Here is a 20677-nt window from a genome sequence, read left to right on the forward strand (position 1 = left end):
CACCTCCTTTTCTCTCCCAATCAATAGTTTCATCCGCCATGACTTTCACATTTCTTGGTTTCTTCTTTTCAGACCAAGCAACTTCCTACCGAGAATGAACTTACCGAATTGCCTGGACTATTTTTCTTGTCAGGTACAAGTAGAAGTAGGGGTGAGTAGTCTACTACTCCGTATATAGGGGTACTACTGCAACGTACCATTGCCACGACATCAACGCATATACGGATACGTCCTACCAAACAATCTTCTGCATCAATCCATTGCGCGCCGATTACCATTTGCTGATCAAAATTCCCGTTACCATGATACCTAATGAGGAAGAATAACCACTGACGCAGCCGAAAGTCTATTATTCTTCCAGCTCTTGAGGAGGGCTCGAGCACTATGATAGCATTATTCTTTGATTCTCTACCTAGGTACTCTATACTTCATACTTCATACTTCATGCTCCCTTACAACTACGGTCATGAGTTTCTATCGGACATCACTTGCAAAACCAGAAGAATGCTGCTCATCACCAATTCCATACAAACCACCGGCACCTGGCCCACCTGTCCCCTTTGTTCGGAAATGATCGATGGGCTTGGCAAGTGGGCTGTGCAGTTTCAGACCCATAGGTCGTCGACGTCTGTTCCCGGGTCTCCATACGGGACCTCGTAACATAACACATGAGTCGCGAGTGTACCTTGGCTATTAGCTACGGAGCATAACTGACCGATGCCTTACCCAAGAGTCAGCTTTTACCCTATCACCCTTTGCCAGCATCTTGTTTGTCTCTGCAATCTCATTTGTTGTCCAGATATGTGGTTATTGTATGCCAATTCGATAGTCTGTAAGTTAGTATCTATTTGACAACTAAAGGTACGGAGTAGAGGTACCGTATATTTACTTTCTGGTTCCATAAATGATAGCTATGGCTACCAACATGTATGATTTCATGTCATCATGACATAGACATGATATCGGAAGGTCCTCATTCTTCGATAGACATGACTTTATGATCAGTGAATTAAGACGGAGACTAAGGGTAGCTTGGCTTAGCCGAAGATCATGGAAGATGACTGTGTTCTAGAAGGTTTCACTCTGACTATAACGGATGAGGTACACCGTCTTGTCTTGCAGTGTAGAGCTCAACTCCGATAAGAAACAGGAAGATAATGCTCTCAGCTTGTGTAGGTAGGTAGCTGTATATACGGACAAGCAAAGATGGCAATGAGATCATTCTTACGAGTACCGCTTCCATCTCTATCTCTCCACGTATCGTAGCGACCACCTCCGTAGCACCAACATCATCACGCTACACCACCAATACTATCTAAATAACCAGCGACAATGACCACCATCCTCGACCCCGTAACAGCATACGGCCTAACGGCCGTCCCCTCCTCCTGCACCACTCTCTTCAACGGCAACATCCCCGGCTCACCACCCCCCTTCATCCCAACCGCCCAAACCCCCATCCCATCCTCCCCCCTCGCAACCCGCATAGACGACTACGCCCGCGCCAACCTCTCCGAACAAACCTACCACCACTCCCTCCGCGTCTACCACTTCGGCCTCGCCATCAAACGCCACGCCTTCCCCACCTGGTCCTTCACAGACGAGACCTACTTCCTCGCCTGCGTGCTCCACGACCTCGGCACAACAGAAAAGAACCTGCGCAAGACCCGGCTGAGCTTCGAGTTCTACGGCGGGTTTCTCGCCCTCGAGGTCCTGCAGTCGAGCGTGGAGCATCCCGCCGGGCAGTCGGGGGACGGGGCAGGCATCGGGACCGTCGCGCCGAGGGAGCAGGCGGAGAGTGTTGCCGAGGCGATCATCCGGCACCAGGATGTATGTGAGAAGGGCATGATCACGACATTGGGGCAGTTGTTGCAGTTGGCGACGTTGCTGGGTATGTAGTTGACCAAAAATTCTCCTTCAATGGCTGATGACGTGGGTAGATAATACCGGCGCCAATGAGCACCTCGTCAATCCGCAGACGATCGAGGATGTCTGCGCGAAGTATCCCCGGAAGCAGTGGAGTAGTTGCTTTGCGGGGGTCATTCGCAAGGAGAACGGGCTGAAGCCGTGGGCGCATTCGACCACGCTGGGGGAGGAGGAGTTTCCGGCGAAGATCATGGGGAATAAGCTGATGGCGCCGTATGAGTGAGAACTTACCTATAGCATACCTAGGTAGCTGGCGGGAAATGGAATTTATAAGAATTTTGCAATGTCCATTCATCTGTTGTGTGTATGTTGAAAGCGCCGCAAAATGCCCAAGGCCAGCCCGAATGCAATTGTTTCTACCCGGTTGCCCTCCTGCAACAACCCATCCATGGAAGCAAATCCTACCTATAATACATACATTCAATATGTGGGAATTTCACATCATTTCGCCTGACGGAGAAAATCATGCTCCTCATCCTCGGGCACCTCCACCGTCCAGATGCCCAGCGACTCGCCTCCCAGTAGTCTCTTGCCAGGCTTGGCCCGGGTCTGAACCATCGCCTTGCTCGACAGCGCCAACGCGTCAACCAGTTCTGCCATCCGGCGCGACGACACAAAACTGCGCGTCAGGTATTCGTTCTCGGATACTTGCATCGCCAGGTTCATGCACTGCACCAGAATCTCGCTGGTGAGTACGTGGGCGGAAAAGTACAGCGCATTGTGATAGTCTAGAAACAGCTCGGGGATGTAGGTGACCCGGATTTCCTCCAGCTCGGCCTCTTCCGCTTCTATACCGAAAGAATTCATTAGCACGACTCCCGGCAGACCATGCCTAGGAGACAAGACTTACCGTTTGTGGGTGCAGTCAGCCATTCGTCCAGCACCGCGTCCACATGCATGCTAATCTCATCCAGAGTATACTGCAACTCATCTCGAAGATCCTTAATCGCGCCAGAGTCCCGTCTACGTTTGCTCCTAAATGTCACATCAGTCAGCACACCGTCCCGCTTCCAGACATAGTCCGATACGCACTTGTCAATTTTCTTCCAGCACAGGCCGAACCGCTCCAACCCGTCAAACGCCAGCGTCAACTCTTCCAAGTCTCGCATCGTTTGCGACTGCATCACAAGAATATTTGTTTGATCATCCGAGGGGACGCCGTTGGGGATTGACCTATTTCGCTTGTGCGCAGACCCGAGCAGTCTCGATTTCGTCGGGCTACTAGGCTCTGGAGTCGCACGGTCACTTCCGTTTGGAATACCGTACCCAAACTCCGCCACGTCGAAACCAAACGATTCACGCGATATGTCGGATAGCCTCATACGTCGGCTCAACTCTCGTGCCGCAGCGAGTTTGCCGGACACTTTGCCGGGAGATGTTAGCATTGCTGCCGTAGCCAACAAAAACGGGTGACTCACAGTAGAATTTTCTATACAGAAAAGCGCCAAGGTGGCATATCCTGCCCCATTGTCCATCAACGTACCGGAGCCATTCGAGACTGCGGATTAACCGCTCGTCTGAGCGAGAGATCTCGGTTCCGATAAAGTCTGTCTTGACTGGTACCAACTCGCGGGTTCCGTCGTCTCTGCGGACAACTTTGGGATATCGCTTCACTGTCCTCGTGTGCTCAACTGCAGAGACAGTGTTGCTGATCCAATTCCACTGGTCTTCCAAGACGGCCTCGATATTTATATCGTATTTCTCGATCAATCGAACTTGCTGTTTCCGCTCTCTCGGGTCAAGGATCTCGATCAGCACCCGGCCGAGCACGGAGTGGGTTTGTTGAGCAGGCAGCAGGGATGCGTAGAGTGGTATCGCCTCGTAGATGCCAGCATACTCGAGATTTGCGATGTAACCGATGACATTCACAGATGCCGTCTCAAAGAATTGGGTGTCAGAACGGACGTAGCCAATGGAGCTGGCGATGATGTAGAGATGCGTCGCGATCCGTAGTGCATCGTCGTCCTCAGCGGCAATAATCAGCGAGTCGTCCACATGGGTTGGTGACAGATCCGGCACAAATGAATCTTCAGAGCCCGTCTTCGCCACTTGCGAGACTGCTTTGGCTAGCGAGTAGAAAAATGTGTCATATCCTTTGCCTAGGATCGCAGCTTGAATCGTGCGGTACGGGTTGCGCGCCTCCACCCCAATGCGTTCGTTGCCCTTCGTGTACTGCACAAACTTGTTGAAATCACTGTATCCAACGGGCTCAGGAACGAAGGTAACCGGCGCAGTAGGCGAGTGGCTTAGCTTGCGCCGGAACTGTTTGCAGAACCCTTGATAGCGTGACAGGACCACACTGTTGAAGTGGACATAGAGGTAGTCATCCCAGCTCTGACAGACCTTGAAAGCGGCCTCGGTCTCCCCACAGAGTAGCGCATAGACCGCCCGTTCAAAGTCCTCAATGTTGGGGTTCCGCGCCAAAGCAGAGCAAGCCGCGCGCCAGGACTCCTGGGAGCGAAAGTTCATCATGCGCGTCATTCCATCATCAACTGGCGTCCGCTCACCCCCTGACTCGGGATCAACACTGGAGCCACATAAACTGACAGCTTTCCACTTTTCCAGTCGTTCCTCGGCCCAATCCCGGATCTTGGTCCAATTCTCTCCCTGTCTCAACATCTTCCAGCATGTCATCCAAGTCGCGCGCTCGTAGAATTGATCCTGCTTCTGAAGGTGCTGCTTCTGCCGGGTCACCGCATCCGGATCTAATTGCGTAATCAATGGCTCCGACACATCAGAAGTCAACAGGGACGCTGTAATGCCAGGATCCTTGGGTTCAAGAGGCTGAGGCCAAGCACGAAGTCTCTTCTGTCCCTTGATGGTCTCCTTCGTGTAGAGCCAGCCATGTGTCCAGTGTCCCTGTCCTCGCTCCGCCTGCGATTCGAGCTCGGAGATCAGCGAATCAATATCCTGAGGCGTAGTCGTCGCCGTGTGCTCCAGCCACTTCATGATAATCACGCATTCGAGCGCGTAGTGGTCCGCGCTGAGGAAGTTTTCCCAGACTTCGCGATCAGATGAATACCGATGGAGCTTCTGGAAGACAGTCTCTTGCGCTTTTTTGCAGCTGGCTCTGCTGGGGGGGTCGTCAATGCTGATGAGGTTGAGAAGAAGTTGCCAAGTATTTGCCTCGAGCTGTAACCGTTGCAGCTCCTCCTCTATCTTAGGATCATGCGATGCGGCGCCGTTGGTTCGACCTGTGCTCCAGCCCATTTTCGCGCGTTTCAGGGTGTTCTGCTTCGAGATATCCTGGATCGCATCTTGCGCGAGAACCTGGTAGCTCTTCACCAATTGATACGCGGCTTGGTAATTTCCAAAGTCGTCGGTGCGACCTTTCTGCTTGAAGCGATCCAACCTCTCTGCAAAAGCTTCGATCTGGCGCGTCACACGGTCCGCTGTACGGCGAAGGGGATGTAACGCTTGTTGTGCGCCGGCCGATGTGAACAAACCAGGTGTGAACACGTCTGAAGCACCTGCACCAGATCGAGTCAGCATTTCCTCGCCAGTTCCCGGATACCTGGAAAAGTATACCTCGGCCATTCGGCGCAGGAACGAGCTCCAACGGCGATTCGGTGCCATTCATATCTTCAGCGGACTCTTCATCCGACTCGTCCTCTTCGTCGCCATTTTCCACGCTTTCATCCTCGTATTCATCACCGTCATTGACGCCTTCTTCTTCTTCATCTCCTTCCTCGTCATCCTCCATGGGTTCGTCGTCATCGTCATCGATTTCAATAATTTCAGGATCGTTAAAGGTATTACGGTGTGACTGGAATCAATACAGCAGTTAGCATATTACTATGGCCAGCCTGCGCAACCCAACGGAAGAACGAACATTGACCGATGTAAAGCCAGCAGTGGCTGCTTTAGAGCCCACCGCCGTGGACAAAGGAGCCATGAAGTAGACGCACGCACTGAGCGCCTTGAGAAGATGATATCAATCCCCGCTGATGCCCGCAGTGACTAGAGAGCCTTCACTTTAGGGGATGCGTTCTGTAAAAGAGAAGAATAAGTGTTAAGGATAATAATAGCTAGCTCCCAGAGGGTTTGGGACAGGACTTCTTGCGCTTCTGCCCAGGGAAAGTTTGGGTTCCCCGTTGGCTGGGCGTTGTTTTGGTAACTAAGCCTGATATGGACTAGCGCATATACGCAGACACGCATAAAATTTCAATTCCCACGATCTATTTTCTTTCTCTTCTTCTTTTCTTTCATCAAATGTCTTATAGGCAATCATTAGAGTCTCGGGACGAGCAGCTTCTCTATCTTCGTTCAGGTCATACGGCCTCTTTGCGTGCTCAAGATTGTCTTAGAGCAATCTGGCAGTTCCTCAACTAGCCTAGCTCTCTCATCGTGGGAGCTGAGACTGCAAAGGAATCTGTCACATACTTTGGAAAAATCGCCAGCGTTGCTCTTGATCGGCACCATCTTATTATTACCGTAGACCTATTGACACCGATTTGTACCCATGAAGAGCTTCGCTCTAAGATTTCTAGTTTCCCTGAGATTGTTGCTTCATCCTCAGCTTCAGCAAGCTTGCTTTAGGGCAACTGGGAGTTTTTGCATCCTCTCCCTTCTCTTGGTAGAAAGCATTACAGCACTCGTACAAGGCATTGATCTGAGCTTGGCATCTCTCTTCCTTGTACGAATTCTTGGTTAGGCAAGCTACTCCAGTTAGCTTTGAATGTTGACCGTTTGGGGCCATGATGCTATCCATAGGTGATCAGAAGTACCTTGAATGGCGCACTAGGTTGGTCAGTACAAATATATCTATATGATAGATGAGGACGCATTTGACCTACAGCTCTTGGATGACACGGAGGATCGTATGCCAGATCATCTTTCAAATTGCCCTTACGGTTCAATTGCTGTTAGCTCACTTTGAGCCTCAATTGGCTTCACACTCATAACCCTCTTACCATGACGCAATAGTTAAAATCTCCGACAACACAAGTGACAGTCTCGAATTGGGATACTATGACCTTTCAAAGTGGTCTAAATGGAACCGTAGAACCTCTATGAAGATATCTGAGGTATTGAAAATGAATTGTTTCCAGTGCCAAAAAGCCTACAATATTACACTGACCTAAGGCCTCTATCCAACCTGCTTGATGTTGGGACCTGCGCCGCAAAATAGATTCTCCGCCACTCTTTCACTGGCGGTGGGGTCCGTCGCCTTCCATCTTCTTCAAGCGCGTGGTTACTCTTACGACTTCAATAGTCTTTCACTTATCCAGTTCTTTTCGCTTTCTCCTCTGCTCATTCCTAGCGCTTCGTGATCTCTACACTGAACCTCAAGAGTTACCGGTGAGTTTAAATCCCCTGCTTTGGCATCGATATCCTTTCACGTTGTATGCGACTTCCCCGCTTTGGGACGAACACTGACAAGTCATGTCAATCTCAGGGATTCCCAGCAACAGCAGTATTCTCATCCTCTTGTCTATATTCTGATTAGCCGCCAGCATGGCCGACAACGGAACACCAAGCGAAGCCCCCGCTCCGGTCGAGCACCTCAACATCAAGGTCACCGATAACAATAACGAGGTCTTCTTCAAGATCAAACGCACAACACAGCTGAAAAAGCTCATGGACGCCTTCTGTGAGCGCCAGGGAAAGCAGCTGTCTACCGTCCGTTTCCTGTTTGACGGTACCCGCGTGCGTCCCGAAGACACACCTGACTCTGTACGTGCAGCTTTCCTCTCTGTCGTCTTCGAAAGCATAGACTAATGACCGGTTTCAATACAGCTCGATATGGCCGATGGCGATACTCTGGAGGTGCACCAGGAGCAGATTGGCGGTTAGACAGGGTTCTCTGGGAGCCTCCAATACAATGAATTCATCGTCTTTCAGATTTTTCGTTGCTCGCATTTTGAGAGATAACCGGAGTAGAGGTGTTTTTGTTGGCCCCGGGCTCAGCAAGCTTTTGCTTGATCTGAGTGCTCTTCTGACTTCCATTTGCGGTTTTTTCTTTGGGAATACAGATTCGCTACATGCGTTGAAAAGTGGAAAAAGCTAAGAGAGTTAAGATAATGTGGATAGGCCGTTCTGAACACTTCACATTGCATGGCATCTCGAATGAGTTATGAATCATATATGTCCTTTCATGAGAATTTCTTCACAAAAAATGCTGGCATTGGCATTCGTAGTCGCGAACCAAGACGGTTTTATGAGTATATAAGATTGCAGGTTCTCGCCGGAACATCATAAAGGATGAAGACCAAAACCACTCAGAAACCCGGCATCGAGACCAAATTGTACAAGAACCCCGAGACATAAGACACTGCATCCAAACATATAAAGTCCAATATAATCATGCATCCCAAACAGCAGCCTTTGCCCTCTCCTCCTCCTCTTTCCTCTTCGCCTCTTCCTCCCTTTCCCGATTCCGCCGGCGAATCTCCTGTTCTTTTACCGCCCGATCATACGCCCGCTGCTCCTCCGTCCTCTTTGGCGCCCGGATGCCCAAGGCACCCGCGATTAGCCTCCCCGCAACAGCAGTTTGCTTCTCTGGCCTCCTCGCCGGCGACCTAGACCCTGACCCTCGCGGCGGGGACGAGCTCAAGCCACGCCCCGGCAACGGCGCGCTCGACACCCAGGGCTGGGACGTCTGCGGCGAGATGGGCGTCGGGGGCGGATCGAGCGGCCCCTCTGCGCTGGCGCTGACGGAGGGCGAGAGTGTTGAAAGGTCGGGTGTAGCTGCGGACGACGAGCGGCTTTGCTCAACTTCGGACAGAGAGGGGTCGGAGTCTGCTTCGTCTTCCCAGGAGTCTGCGACGACGGGGGCCTTCTTTTTGGTGGTAGGGGTCTTCACCGTTGGGCGGGGGATGTCTTTGATGGGGGCATTGTCGTAGAGGGAGAGTTGGCGGACGGATTGTTCGAGCTCCGGGCTGGCTGCTGGGATTGACATTGGGGTTAGTGTGGTTGCAGGTGGTTTGCGGTGAGGGTAGAGGCGTAGAGTCCACGAATACGTTGTGGATTAGCTCGTTCAGAAGGGGAAATTAGAGAGGTAATTTGCAATGGAGAATATACACCGACCCTGGGATTTCTGACTGGATTTTGCGGCCATGCCAGCCGGTTCAGAATTATATATAAAATATATATATATTCGACGTGGGTAATCAATGGACGTTCGAGACTCTACGGTCTGAATCCAGAATGCAGATATTAATAGCACTGAGCTCTCCGTTGGAACAAAGGAATGAATGGCGTCAGTCATAGAGTTGAGCCCCGCCAAGTATATGCGGTTGCACCTGTTGATTGGCTCTTCTCTGTCCACATCGTACAGGCAGTGCGACTGTTGATTTACTTACTGCCTTACTGTCCATTGATCCGAGTAGGTACAGCTCTCCCTTTAAACCATTGAAATTTACCAGATCGTTCGATTGTCCTCCGTCGTTACGATCTTATCTACAACAGTTGGAGATCCTAAGCCCCAATCGCACGTATGACATCAGATTGAACTTTTGGTGTTGAGCGGAATATATCTGGTCCGTTTTCACTGTTTGTTTATCTATCCTACACTCTCTACTAGGCCCTTATGAATAGATATCTACTATCCCAGTGCTCTCTTGAACGACGCAGACAGAGCACGTGAGGCGCTCCCCGCGATTTGGTTTCCCGAGTAGGGGACTAATATGCCTATTCCGAGAAGGCCAATCAGAAGATGTAGATCTTCTCGAAATCGCAGGCGCGGGGTTCTCCGAGACCGGCGGGCTTGCAGCTGCTTTCCCGAGGCTTCCTATGCTCCATCAAACGCTATATAACCGGTTCTTCTCCATGAGTGATGGTCCATTATTGAGGGGAGGTTGGTTATCTGCTCTCCCTCATCTCGATTTCTGGTTGAATGTTCGGAGAACCATTCAACTTTACCTCAAGGGTATTTTCTGGCGGTGTAGTGTCTTAGGATCTAGAAGGCTTGTTTGTATCAACTCTTGCCATTGGCAGTAGGATGACGGGTTTACGGCCCCTGCCTCTACGGGCACAGAGAACTTCCATTCTGAGACTCTCGCGATTCTCAACATCATCAAGGACGTCCAGCTATGCGGACACCCTTCCGAATCTCAAAATAGGAGCGCATACAAGAGTCTTGTTTCAAGGATTCACAGGTGCTTTCTCGATTGCGTGTCATTCAGCCGTATGAGCTAACGTTTGCAGGACGGCAGGTATGTGTAGACTATGACTCTCGAGGGCAGTCAAAACGTTGTCATATTGACGATCAAAGGCTACTGCCAATGTCAAGGAGTCCCTCGCATGGGGTACGAAGATTGTAGGAGGTGTAAAGCCCGGCGTGGAGGGTGAGCATCTAGGACTTCCAGTATTTCCTTCAGTGCGAGCGGTGCGAATACCCTGACTCACTTGTTCATGGACACCATGCTCATAGATGCAGGCTCAAGAAAGGGCCAAGCCCGATGCAACCGCAATCTATGTCCCCGGGAACCAGACAGCGAAGGCCATCGAGGAAGCGACTGAGGCAGAGATTCCGCTCGTTGTGGCTGTGGCGGAGCATGTTCCCATTCATGATATGCTTCGTGTTAGTAGATAAGACCATTGACTTTCTCATATAGCTGACGTCTGGCAGGTTCACTCTATGCTGCAGACCCAGTCCAAAACACGACTGGTAGGAGCCAACTGCCCCGGGATTATCTCTGCAATTGGCAAGTGCCGGATAGGATTCCAACCTCTACCATGTTTCTCCCCTGGGAAGATCGGAATCGTAGCTAAATCAGGAACGCTAAGCTACGAGACCGTCGCGTCGACGACGCGCGCTGGTCTTGGTCAGAGTCTGTGCATCAGCATGGGTGGAGATGTACTGGCAGGAACCAGTTTCGTCGACGCGTTGAAGGTCTTCGAGGAAGATCCTGACACAGAAGGTATCATCTTGGTGGGCGAGATTGGTGGAACTGCGGAAATTGATGCAGCAGAGTGGATTCGAGACTACAACAAGCGGACTGACAACCCAAAGTACGCACGGTCTGAGTATGTTTTAGTGTACCTGATTACTGACACTATTTAGACCTATTATGGCTCTTGTTGGCGGTCGAGAGGCCCCTCCTGGTCGGGTCATGGGCCACGCCGGCGCTTGGATAGCTCCTGGAGAGCCAGATGCAGTGGCCAAGCACAGAGCTCTCGAGAGCGCTGGAGTGACAATGGTCGATCACCCAGAAAAGTTTGGTCAGGGAATGAGAGCTCTCTTAGCTCGCAGAACCATGACGAGTGCCACGGTAAGCTTTGTTTGACGGCCCAGTTCGTGACGAGACTGAACAATTCTCAGCCTATCAGTTCTAGCATCCAAAAAAGAGGCCTGCATACAATGCGACGTTTCCCGCATGGTAGTAGCCGTGTGTCATCCTGGTCAATACATAAGCGATCTCTCTATGTCAAGGAATTTCAGGCTGTCGAGATGCTGAAAAGGAAATCTATCTCGGTGAACGAGGCAGCTCCTTCGGATTCAGATGTCTTGCTCACAATGACAGTGGACAGAACAGCATTGTCGCCCTGCATAGTTGCTTCTACAACACCTGATCTTGCTCAAGCGTCTTCCGCTAGATTCCCATTCGCTTACAAAACGCAAAAGCTCAGTAGTACCAGCCCAGTCCTCGAAGCTGTTGCCTCCCATCTGCACCTTCCAGAGACAGCACGCGGAAAGTTGGCAGACCTGACGCAAGCACTTTGGGAGATCTTCAAGGAGAAGGAAGCCTACCTACTGGAAGTATGGGCCAATTTCAGCCATGGCGAGATGCAAGTTCGAGGCGCATGTTTCGGGTTTGACGATGCGGCGTTCCGGAGCTCGGGACGTCAAGAAGATGTGCACCGACTCAGAAATAAGGATGAGGAGGTCCCTGAAGAAGTCGAAGCGGAAAAGGACGGAATCGTCTATGTCAAGTATGTCTCTGGTTGGTAGACAAGTTCTACGTGGGTAATGTGCTAAGGCGCTATATAGGTTACAAGGAGAGGGAAGCATCGGGACACTGGGTGAGCTTGCCCACCCTACAGAGTACAGTCGGAGCTGACCAGATAGTCAATGGCGCCGGCCTAGCGATGAACACCGTTGATGCACTGTCCATTCATGGGGGTCACTGCGCCAACTTCCTTGACACAGGGGGCAAAGCAACTTCGGAAACGGTCAAGTCGTCCTTCCGGATCATTCGATCAGATCCACGGGTCAAGGCCATTTTCGTCAATATCTTCGGCGGCCTAACACGGTGTGACATGATCGCCGAGGGGATTATCATGGCCTTTCGGAACTTGGAAATGAACGTCCCGGTGGTAGTACGACTGCGGGGGACAAACGAGGAGATCGGACAGAAGATGGTCAGTCTAATTTACTGACTATGGTATACTTGACTAAGCTGACTGGTACAGATTGCCGAGAGTGGGCTTCCCCTGCACGCCTTTGACAGTTTTGAGGATGCGGCCAAGAAGGTGATCAGCCTGGCCAGGAGTACGTAGATAGCCAGTGTTGTAATCTAAGAATAGTAAAGTGACAGGAGACGAGAAATCGAGTTATCGTCTGTGAAGTGTCACATATGTTCTGATCCACCGTGGCTGGAGTCAAGGCGAGAGCCACGCAAGCTCCGATGATCGGTTTGTCAGAGATATTGGATTGACAAGGCAATTCAGGGGAGAATGCAGAGAACACAATTGAGAATGGTGTTAGTATCTTCTAGGTTCTTTTCCTGTGTAGTAAAACTGAAGTATTAGAATCTGAGTATAAAAACAGTTGACAATGTAGAAGTCCAATAAGAATCCTTAAAAATGGCATCATCTCTTCTTCCTCCGATGCTCCATAGCACTGATTTCTCACCGGATTCACCCCGCGATCAGCGCCCCGCTCTTATACCAATTATTCAGGCCATTTCTGCATACTTCAATTCTTCATCCTTCATCTCTCTCCCATTCAATTACCTGATCTCGTCCTGATTGCCAAAAACACCCTCACAATGGCCACGTACGACCCCATATTCCCTCGTTCGAACCCCGCTAACCTAACTAATCTATAGAAACATCACCTACCACGCCAGCGCCGTCACCCGCTCTGAGCGCAGCGCCCTCCGCAACCAACGCGGCCTCACAATCTGGCTCACCGGCCTCTCCGCCTCAGGCAAATCCACCATCGCCGTCGAACTCGAGCACCAGCTGCTCCGCGACCGGGGCGTCTCCGCCTACCGACTGGACGGCGACAACATCCGCTTCGGCCTCAACAAGGACCTAGGCTTCAGCGAGAAAGACCGCAACGAGAACATCCGGCGCATTGCGGAGGTGGCCAAGCTCTTCGCCGACAGCGCCAGCATCGCCATCACGTCGTTTATCTCGCCGTACAAGGCTGACCGCGAGACCGCGCGCAAGCTGCACGAGGTGCCGACGCCGGGCGAGGAAACGGGGTTGCCGTTCGTCGAGGTGTATGTCGATGTGCCGGTTGAGGTTGCGGAGAAGAGGGATCCCAAAGGACTGTATAAGAAGGCAAGGGAGGGGGTTATCAAGGAGTTTACGGGGATTAGTGCGCCCTACGAGGCGCCGGATAAGCCCGAGGTGCATATCAAGAACTATGATTTGCCCGTGAGGGATGCCGTTGCGCAGATTATTGCGTACTTGGATGAGCAGGGGTATTTGCCTCCTAAGAAGGAGTAGATGGATGGGTTGCTTTTGCCATGATAGATCTTGCAGATAGAATCGTCCTTGTCAGTGGTTTTGTACATATAAGGATCCAGTGGTTTTACATATAAAGAAAGGATCAGAGATGCGAAATGATACAGAACTGTATATGTACGCTATTCAATGGGGTAGTATATAGTACCAACGTAGACAAATAAGCACAAGTGAGACAAGACCAGGAGTGTTGTTCTTCATCCCGTCATCAATTGAATTCAAACTCGTAGTACACATACGCAGTGTACTCGGCGCCTCCGCCTTCTGCGCCCGCCTGCATCTCGTGAGGGTCATCTCGCTTGACCCGGCCCTTCTTGTCTCGCCCAAAGGCATTTCCGGCGAGATACGAGTATTTCTCATCGAGGTTCCGTTTAGCCCTGTCGGCATGTTTCGAGGATTGCGTCTATACCCTTAAGTCAGTAAAGGCGGACATTGACCGTCGCGGAGTCAACATACCCTGATGATCGTGCAGACGAAATCTAGCGGCAGGCCATACCGCAGCACGGTCTCAACAAACACCCGCAGAACAAGCACATGAATCCAAACCATCACGGCCTCACTCCACGCTGTCCGTCCAAGCCGGAGGGTCTCACCCCAGAGCTTGCGCTCGTCCCCTCCCACACGCTCGACCTCTTTTCGCTCTTCTTCCTTTCCGCCTTCTACGTACTTGAAATCGCGCGGGATCCACTTGTGCTCACGACACCGGTGGACAAACTCCGGGCTGTGTTTCTTGAATGTCGTAACAGCGTAGAGCGTAAACTCGTCGTCTGAGGCCACGAGAGTCGCGGATCGGGGAACGACCATGGGCGCCACGGTCTCATATGTCTTGAGGAATTCCTTCACTTGCTGAGCGGGAACAGCGACGAGGTGCGTTTCAATGTATTCGGAATCGCGGACAAGAGTGCGGGGATCAACGACTGAAGCGAGTGACTTGGTGGAGAGGTTTCCTCTACGATTAGACCTAAATTAGCAGAATGTTGAAGCGAATGACGTGTGCCCTCACGTTTGTTTGCGTTGAAGAGTCGCCAGCGTATTCTTCACCTGGTTGTATTGCGAGTACTTGGACCGAATGTCATTGTCTATACTAGCAGCTTCCTATATGCGCGTTAGCTCTCGATAGATTCTTATAAGATTCAGATGCAGTACCTTCTGCAGAAGATCGATCAACTCCCCCAGCGGCTTATCAGCACGATACTTGACCTTATTCCACGAGAATGTCCTCAGGTACTGATCAACGGGCTCTACGTTCAGTCAGCGAGCAGGTCCTCCTTTCCACGACAGACGCAGTAAACATACTATCGTTGACAGTCTTCATCTTATCCATCTGCCCCTCATCTCCCTCGAGGACGCTCTTCAACGCATCTCCGACCTTGGCGACGACACCTTGGCAAGAGGCTTCGAGTTTCGCCAGCTCATCCGCTTGCTGCACCAGAGCGTCGAGGGTACCGATCTTGAATTCCGGGATGGGAAAGGGTGCTACGGAGCCATTGTCGGAGGATACCGTGGCAGAAACAGCATCGAGAGCGTCATCGCGGTGGTGTGAGGGAGTGATGGATGTGGGGAGCGAGACGAGAAGGTACTTGTTCGACTTGGACATGGTGCCGGGATGCGATACAGGAAGGACTAGTGGGATGTATAATTCTAAGAACGATAAAATGGGCCGTCACACCCAAGCAAACGGGAGTGAGGTAGTCAGACAGAAGCTCGGCGGACGTTGGAGGTCTGGTTGTATGGAGCTTGGAGCTGGCGGTCATCGGGAGGTCCGTCGGCGGAGGCGGTGGGCCATGTTTGGCGTCAACTGTGATATTGCGGACTTGACAGCAACGATGATCATGAGCGTTTGAGGATTTTAAATTTAGTAAGCGTTGTGTGAATCAATTATTCAGTTTGCATTCATATTAGTAAAAAGCCTGTTCTTGATAATACGGTATGTTCGCTATTCTAGAACCTATATGCCTTGAATTATGTACAGTATCGCAAAAAGCTCCCATCTACATCTATACGCCCAAAACAAACAATACATTATAAAGTTCTATATTGCCCAAGACCCGACCTCTTCGCATTTCTATCCGCTTGTTCTTGGACATACTAGTTGGTAACTTTGTACAGACTTGCCATGGCCTGAAATCATCGTCAGCATATTATTCCTATGTCCCCGGAAGTGGACTTACCGCAGCTTGCTTGGGTTCAATAAACAGAGCCTTTGCCTCCACCAGTACGACTGGTTCTTTACCATCCTCAGGAAGAGTTTCGATGTGCGCCTCAACCCAAGCCTTCCGGCCCTCCACCTTGACCGTCTTCGCCTTCAAGATAGCATAGTTGTTGGCCATCGCTGGGCGCCGGTAGTCAATGTTCAGATTGGCCGTCACACCCACTTTGTTTGGCAACGCGGGGAAGCAGCACCGGGCCATGGACTCATCCAGCAGCGTGGCCAAAAGACCGCCGTGGACAATGCCAGGATGACCGGAGACATCGGAGCCAAGGTAAAAGATGGCAGTCAGACTCTTTCCGCCCTCCTCGCAGAAAACGTAAGGCGGCACCACAATTCCGCCTGGGGTTGCAAGGATACCGGCCGTTAGATGACGCGCGCGCAATTCTTGCGGGATCTTCAAATGTGGTCGCGATTCGGTATAAGCTGGGTCTTGACGTAAAGCAAGGGTCACAGGGTGATTGCGGATATAGTCTTCGACCTCTTTCGTGAACTCATCGGAGGGTACAAAGGCAGTGAGAGTTTCCTCGTCGGTGGGCATGCTGACAGCCATCATGCGCGCAACAGTCTTCTGAGTCTGATAAGCGAGTCCGGTAGAAAATGCGACAATGGCAATGGCCGTGAATCCGACAATGCGACGTAGAAGCAGGTAAGGCTTAGATGTTTGAGAGTGCGCTGAAGCTGCAGCAGATGAGTTAGTTTTATCCCGAGTCACAGCAGCCTGATGGCCCGAAGGTTATCACATGCGTACCTGTGGAATACTGTCTGTGTAAACGAGGGCCAAGGAAGCGTGAACAAGTTGAAGGAAGCGGGAGCGTCCGATTGGGGATCTTCGGCAGGTGTTGGGACTTTGTAGGCAGACGAGAGACAATATACGGGCCGTGCTTAGTGGAGACTTTTTGAAAGAAAGCTCTGGACGGGACTGGCGGCCGCATGGCCAGAATGATTGGGGACAAGACGGGGTGGAAAATGGAGGCCTGGAGTTGGAGGTCTTTTTTGATTATGGGTCTGGAAGACTGACTCTTGGACACGGAGATAGGGAAGAGATGCAGTGCCTCGGATGTTGTCAGAATTAGCAATAATGGCTCCCCAAAGTGGGCATGAGGCTGACCGAGGGGTCTCTCAACAGCCTTCAAAAGTGGATCTCCTAAATTATGAATCCTTGTGTATTCTGGATCTCAACTTCACGTTTCAAGAGATCCTCTGTCTACCTGGTCATTTCTCCGTTGGGGGATACGGAGTACCTCTCTCAATGAATGCAACAAAAATGAGCGGAAATGGCAAAGTCCGATTGGCGGATGGCGGAGCGGATCAGTCAGAGAACCTCGGCTGATTGAGTAAGGTAGTATCATGGACGTTGATGAGAGATGATCTGATGTTGATAGATACTATGATTGCTGGTGTAGAATGCACCTATCACATAAATTTGCAGGATGAGAATGTTGTCATCAACTATCGACGTCTGATTGACTAGCCTCATTGTCTGCTCCGAGATGAGATCGACTGCTATGATCTCTCGGACTCTACTCGGACCCTAGGCGTTCTCATAACCCAACAATAACAGGCTTCAAATGCTTCTCATTCAATATCATTGATGAAGAACTTCTGCTATTATTATGCAATGTGCTCCTGCCACTGACTGTTACAGCGCTAATGCATCCATCTGCACCTCCGTCACATCGGGATTTATCACCTCTCACCTTCCACCTCCTAGCCATCAATCAATAATTGATCCTTTAGTTCGTTCGAACTTAAAACCATCCTTCGCTAACCAGGATGTATCAACCACCCTTGCTCAGGATCGTCAGGGGCATAGGAATGCAACAATGCAGAACATCCCACCAACTCCGCACCCCTTGATAAGGATGCGGTGCGACGCGAGCATGCTGCTTTTCGATTTCGGCCTGACTCTGTATCTGGCAGACAGTCAGTTTCCGTTCTTTCTTGCGTAGGCTACGCCTATGGAATAACTTATAGTTTACTGTCATTCGTTATTTGATATATCCAACTTTTGGTCGCTCATTATGACTCGTCTATCATTGTTCCTTCTCTCGAGCATTCCACTGGCTTTGGCCGTGACCAATTCCACGTCTCTAGATTACGATGTTCTGCAATACGTCGATCCACTCATTGGAAGTGCCAACGGAGGTGCGCTCTCGAGATAGAATCTTGACTGGTACAGACGATCGTTCACTGACAGATTTTAATAGGCAATGTTTTTGCTGGTGCATCGCTTCCCTATGGCATGGCCAAGGCTGTAGCCGACACGAATTCCCAAAGCAACCAGGGAGGCTTCACACTCGATGGCAGCAATATAACTGGGTTTTCAAGCTTGCATGATTCCGGCACTGGAGGAAACCCATCCCTCGGAAACTTTCCATTGTTCCCTTATGTCAAATGCAAAGATGACGATGTCAATGGTTGCGCTTATCCGAAGAAAGAGCGCCACAGCGGATATCATGCGGACTCTGTCAAAGCTTCTCCTGGATACTTTGGACTGACCATGAACTCCGGCATCAAAGTCGATATGACCGTCTCCCATCATGCATCTCTGTTCCGTTTTCAGTTTCCCGCCGATAGTTCATCCAGCCCGCTCATCCTGCTTGATCTTACAGACTTGTCGGACTCAAGACAGGACAATGGAACAATTTCCGTCGACGCTTCTACCGGACGCATGACGGGCCATGCGCGTTTTCTACCCAGCTTCGGAAGTGGATCATACGTGCCTTACTTCTGTGTTGACTTTCAGAGCAGCTCTGCCGTTCGCGATAACGGAATATTTGTCAATTCGCGCGCAAGCACAGACGTGAAGGAATTGAAGATATCTCGGAGTATTAATGGATACCCTCTTCCTGTGAGTCCACTGGAGGTCTGATTCATCAGTCCTTTTTAACAGAACGCAGGGAGGTGCTTTTGTCCGGTTTGATGCTGCTTCGGATATTACCGTGCAGGCTAGAGTGGGTTTGAGTTTCATCAGCAGTGAGCGGGCATGCTCCAATGCTGAGTCTGAGATTCCGGATTTCAATTTTGAAGCCACACGCTCAAAGGCTACGGAGGCGTGGCGGGACAAGCTTGCCCCTATTCGCGTGTCCAGAAAAGGCGTCAATGCTTCTCTTCTTACCAACTTTTACAGTGGTATCTACCGTACAATGATCAATCCGCAGGATTACACTGGAGAAAACCCACTCTGGGAAAGCAATGAGCCGTACTTCGACTCTTTTTACTGGTAGGTCTAGTCCATTTCCAACGCGACCCTCCTAACGTTTGCTAGTTTGTGGGATTCTTTCCGGTCTCAGCTGCCATTTTTGACCATATTCGACCCTGCGGCGCTGACACGGATGGTCCGCTCGCTTATTGATACTCAAAAGCATCTGGGCTGGCTCCCGGATTGTCGCATGTCTCTTTGCAAAGGTATTATCAAGATACCCACGGTTAGACTCGCGTCGACAAACTGACCCACTGTAGGGTACACTCAAGGAGGATCCAACGCAGACGTCGTTCTCGCCGATGCATACACCAAGGGCATTTCCGATGGCATCGACTGGGAAGCGGGCTATGCAGCCGTTAAGAAAGACGCTGAGGTAGAACCGTACTACTGGTCAAACGAAGGCCGAGGTGGGCTGAACAGCTGGAAATCGCTGAACTACATTCCCGTCGAGGACTTTGATTACGTCGGCTTTGGAACTATGACCCGCAGCATTTCCCGCACTCTTGAGTATTCCTATAATGACTTCACCATTTCGCAAATGGCGCGTGGCATGAACAAAACAGAGGACGCAGAAACGTATGAGAGGACTTCGGGTTACTGGAGAAATCTGTTCCGTGAGGATCAAACTTCGTTCATCAGTGGTAACGATACTGGATTCAAGGGGTTCTTCCAGCCCCGATATCTGAATGGCACTTGGGGGTTCCAGGTAGGTCTACCTTTACTGATCCTCGCGAAACTCGCCGATTGACATGAATGCAGGATCCCCTGACATGTTCAAACATCGACAACAGCGGGAGATCATGCTCGCTCCAGAACAACGCAGCAGAGACGTATGAGTCCAGCATCTGGGAATACCAGTTGTAAGAATCATCGTTTCCACTCTTCAGGCTCACGGCTGACTAGACTCCAGCTTCGTCCCTCACGATATGGCCGCTCTCGTTACCCTTCTCGGAGGACCGGCCAGTTACGTCCAACGACTCGACTATCTCCACGATAAGGGAATCACCTACATCGGCAACGAGCCATCTTTCCTAACCGTCTTCCAATACCACTACGCCGGCCGGCCGGCCAAATCAGCCTCTCGCGCGCATTTCTACATCCCCAAATACTTCAACCCCGCACCCGCAGGCCTCCCAGGCAACGATGACTCGGGCGCCATGGGCTCCTTCGTCGCCATGTCAATGATGGGCCTGTTCCCTAACCCCGGACAAAGCGTGTACCTGATTACCGCTCCGTTCTTCGAGGTCGTTCGCATCAAGTCCCCGTTGACAGGCCGCACGGCAACCGTCCGCGCGGTGAACTTTGACCCTACCTACCAGAACATTTACATCCAGTCTGCCACGCTGAACGGCAAGCCGTATGCCAAGAACTGGGTTGACCATGACTTTTTCACCAAGGGAAAGGAGCTGGTGCTTGTTCTGGGTCGAAACGAGAGTCGCTGGGGAACAGCCGAGGAGGATCTGCCGCCTTCGTTGTCGACTCGGGGAGGGGCTACTTCTACGGGCCTCAGGCAGAGAATGGTTGGTTTCGACTCCGCTCCTCTCCAATTCGGCGAGTATGGCCATGCGAGACGAAGAGGTCACTCTTTTCAGTTTGCTTACCGGCACCATGCTGTTGGCAAGGAATTTACCCATGTGTAGTAGTCTGCAAGTTGAGAAACCATTGTGAATTTTGTTTGCACATGACTGCAGCCG

General features: G+C 51.1%; 8 protein-coding genes across 8 annotated transcripts; 4 read left to right on the forward strand and 4 right to left on the reverse strand.

Moving 5' to 3' along the window:
* Nucleotides 1-1332: 1332 nt before the first annotated feature.
* Nucleotides 1333-2149, forward strand: ALT_8166 (putative urea hydro-lyase/cyanamide hydratase; the record flags this gene model as incomplete). The annotated part of the gene is made up of 2 exons (XM_033561559.2): nt 1333-1891; nt 1941-2149. 2 exons carry the CDS (start codon nt 1333-1335, stop codon nt 2147-2149), a joined length of 768 nt encoding a protein of 255 aa, XP_033417450.2.
* A 218-nt stretch (nt 2150-2367) lies between these two features.
* Nucleotides 2368-5821, reverse strand: ALT_8167 (nucleoporin Nup84/Nup107 family protein; the record flags this gene model as incomplete). Its single annotated transcript, XM_033561560.2, has 7 exons — nt 2368-2714; nt 2777-2901; nt 2959-3289; nt 3345-3355; nt 3410-5396; nt 5455-5692; nt 5759-5821. The coding sequence occupies 7 exons, from the start codon at nt 5819-5821 to the stop codon at nt 2368-2370; spliced, it is 3102 nt and encodes a 1033-aa protein (XP_033417451.2).
* A 1562-nt stretch (nt 5822-7383) lies between these two features.
* ALT_8168 (SUMO family protein SMT3) lies at nt 7384-7722 on the forward strand (the record flags this gene model as incomplete). Its single annotated transcript, XM_033561562.1, has 2 exons — nt 7384-7602; nt 7666-7722. 2 exons carry the CDS (start codon nt 7384-7386, stop codon nt 7720-7722), a joined length of 276 nt encoding a protein of 91 aa, XP_033417453.1.
* A 508-nt stretch (nt 7723-8230) lies between these two features.
* ALT_8169 (uncharacterized protein) lies at nt 8231-8827 on the reverse strand (the record flags this gene model as incomplete). The annotated part of the gene is made up of 1 exon (XM_033561563.2): nt 8231-8827. One exon carries the CDS (start codon nt 8825-8827, stop codon nt 8231-8233), a length of 597 nt encoding a protein of 198 aa, XP_033417454.2.
* Nucleotides 8828-10300: 1473 nt separating this feature from the next.
* ALT_8170 (uncharacterized protein) lies at nt 10301-13548 on the forward strand (the record flags this gene model as incomplete). Its single annotated transcript, XM_089600377.1, has 8 exons — nt 10301-10450; nt 10499-10881; nt 10934-11141; nt 11192-11813; nt 11861-12231; nt 12283-12361; nt 12772-12868; nt 12921-13548. The coding sequence occupies 8 exons, from the start codon at nt 10301-10303 to the stop codon at nt 13546-13548; spliced, it is 2538 nt and encodes an 845-aa protein (XP_089455270.1).
* A 226-nt stretch (nt 13549-13774) lies between these two features.
* On the reverse strand, nt 13775-15163 carry ALT_8171 (H(+)-transporting V1 sector ATPase subunit C; the record flags this gene model as incomplete). Its single annotated transcript, XM_033561566.2, has 5 exons — nt 13775-13969; nt 14023-14515; nt 14570-14661; nt 14713-14807; nt 14863-15163. 5 exons carry the CDS (start codon nt 15161-15163, stop codon nt 13775-13777), a joined length of 1176 nt encoding a protein of 391 aa, XP_033417457.2.
* A 491-nt stretch (nt 15164-15654) lies between these two features.
* ALT_8172 (PaaI family thioesterase) lies at nt 15655-16710 on the reverse strand (the record flags this gene model as incomplete). The annotated part of the gene is made up of 3 exons (XM_033561567.2): nt 15655-15687; nt 15738-16456; nt 16527-16710. The coding sequence occupies 3 exons, from the start codon at nt 16708-16710 to the stop codon at nt 15655-15657; spliced, it is 936 nt and encodes a 311-aa protein (XP_033417458.2).
* A 1089-nt stretch (nt 16711-17799) lies between these two features.
* ALT_8173 (glycoside hydrolase family 92 protein) lies at nt 17800-20623 on the forward strand (the record flags this gene model as incomplete). The annotated part of the gene is made up of 7 exons (XM_033561568.2): nt 17800-17923; nt 17986-18629; nt 18679-19001; nt 19047-19186; nt 19241-19689; nt 19743-19843; nt 19894-20623. The coding sequence occupies 7 exons, from the start codon at nt 17800-17802 to the stop codon at nt 20621-20623; spliced, it is 2511 nt and encodes an 836-aa protein (XP_033417459.2).
* Nucleotides 20624-20677: the final 54 nt, after the last annotated feature.

Source organism: Aspergillus lentulus, assembly GCF_001445615.1.
Source record: "Aspergillus lentulus DNA, contig: Alt16, strain: IFM 54703, whole genome shotgun sequence".
Classification (NCBI taxonomy): domain Eukaryota; kingdom Fungi; phylum Ascomycota; class Eurotiomycetes; order Eurotiales; family Aspergillaceae; genus Aspergillus; species Aspergillus lentulus.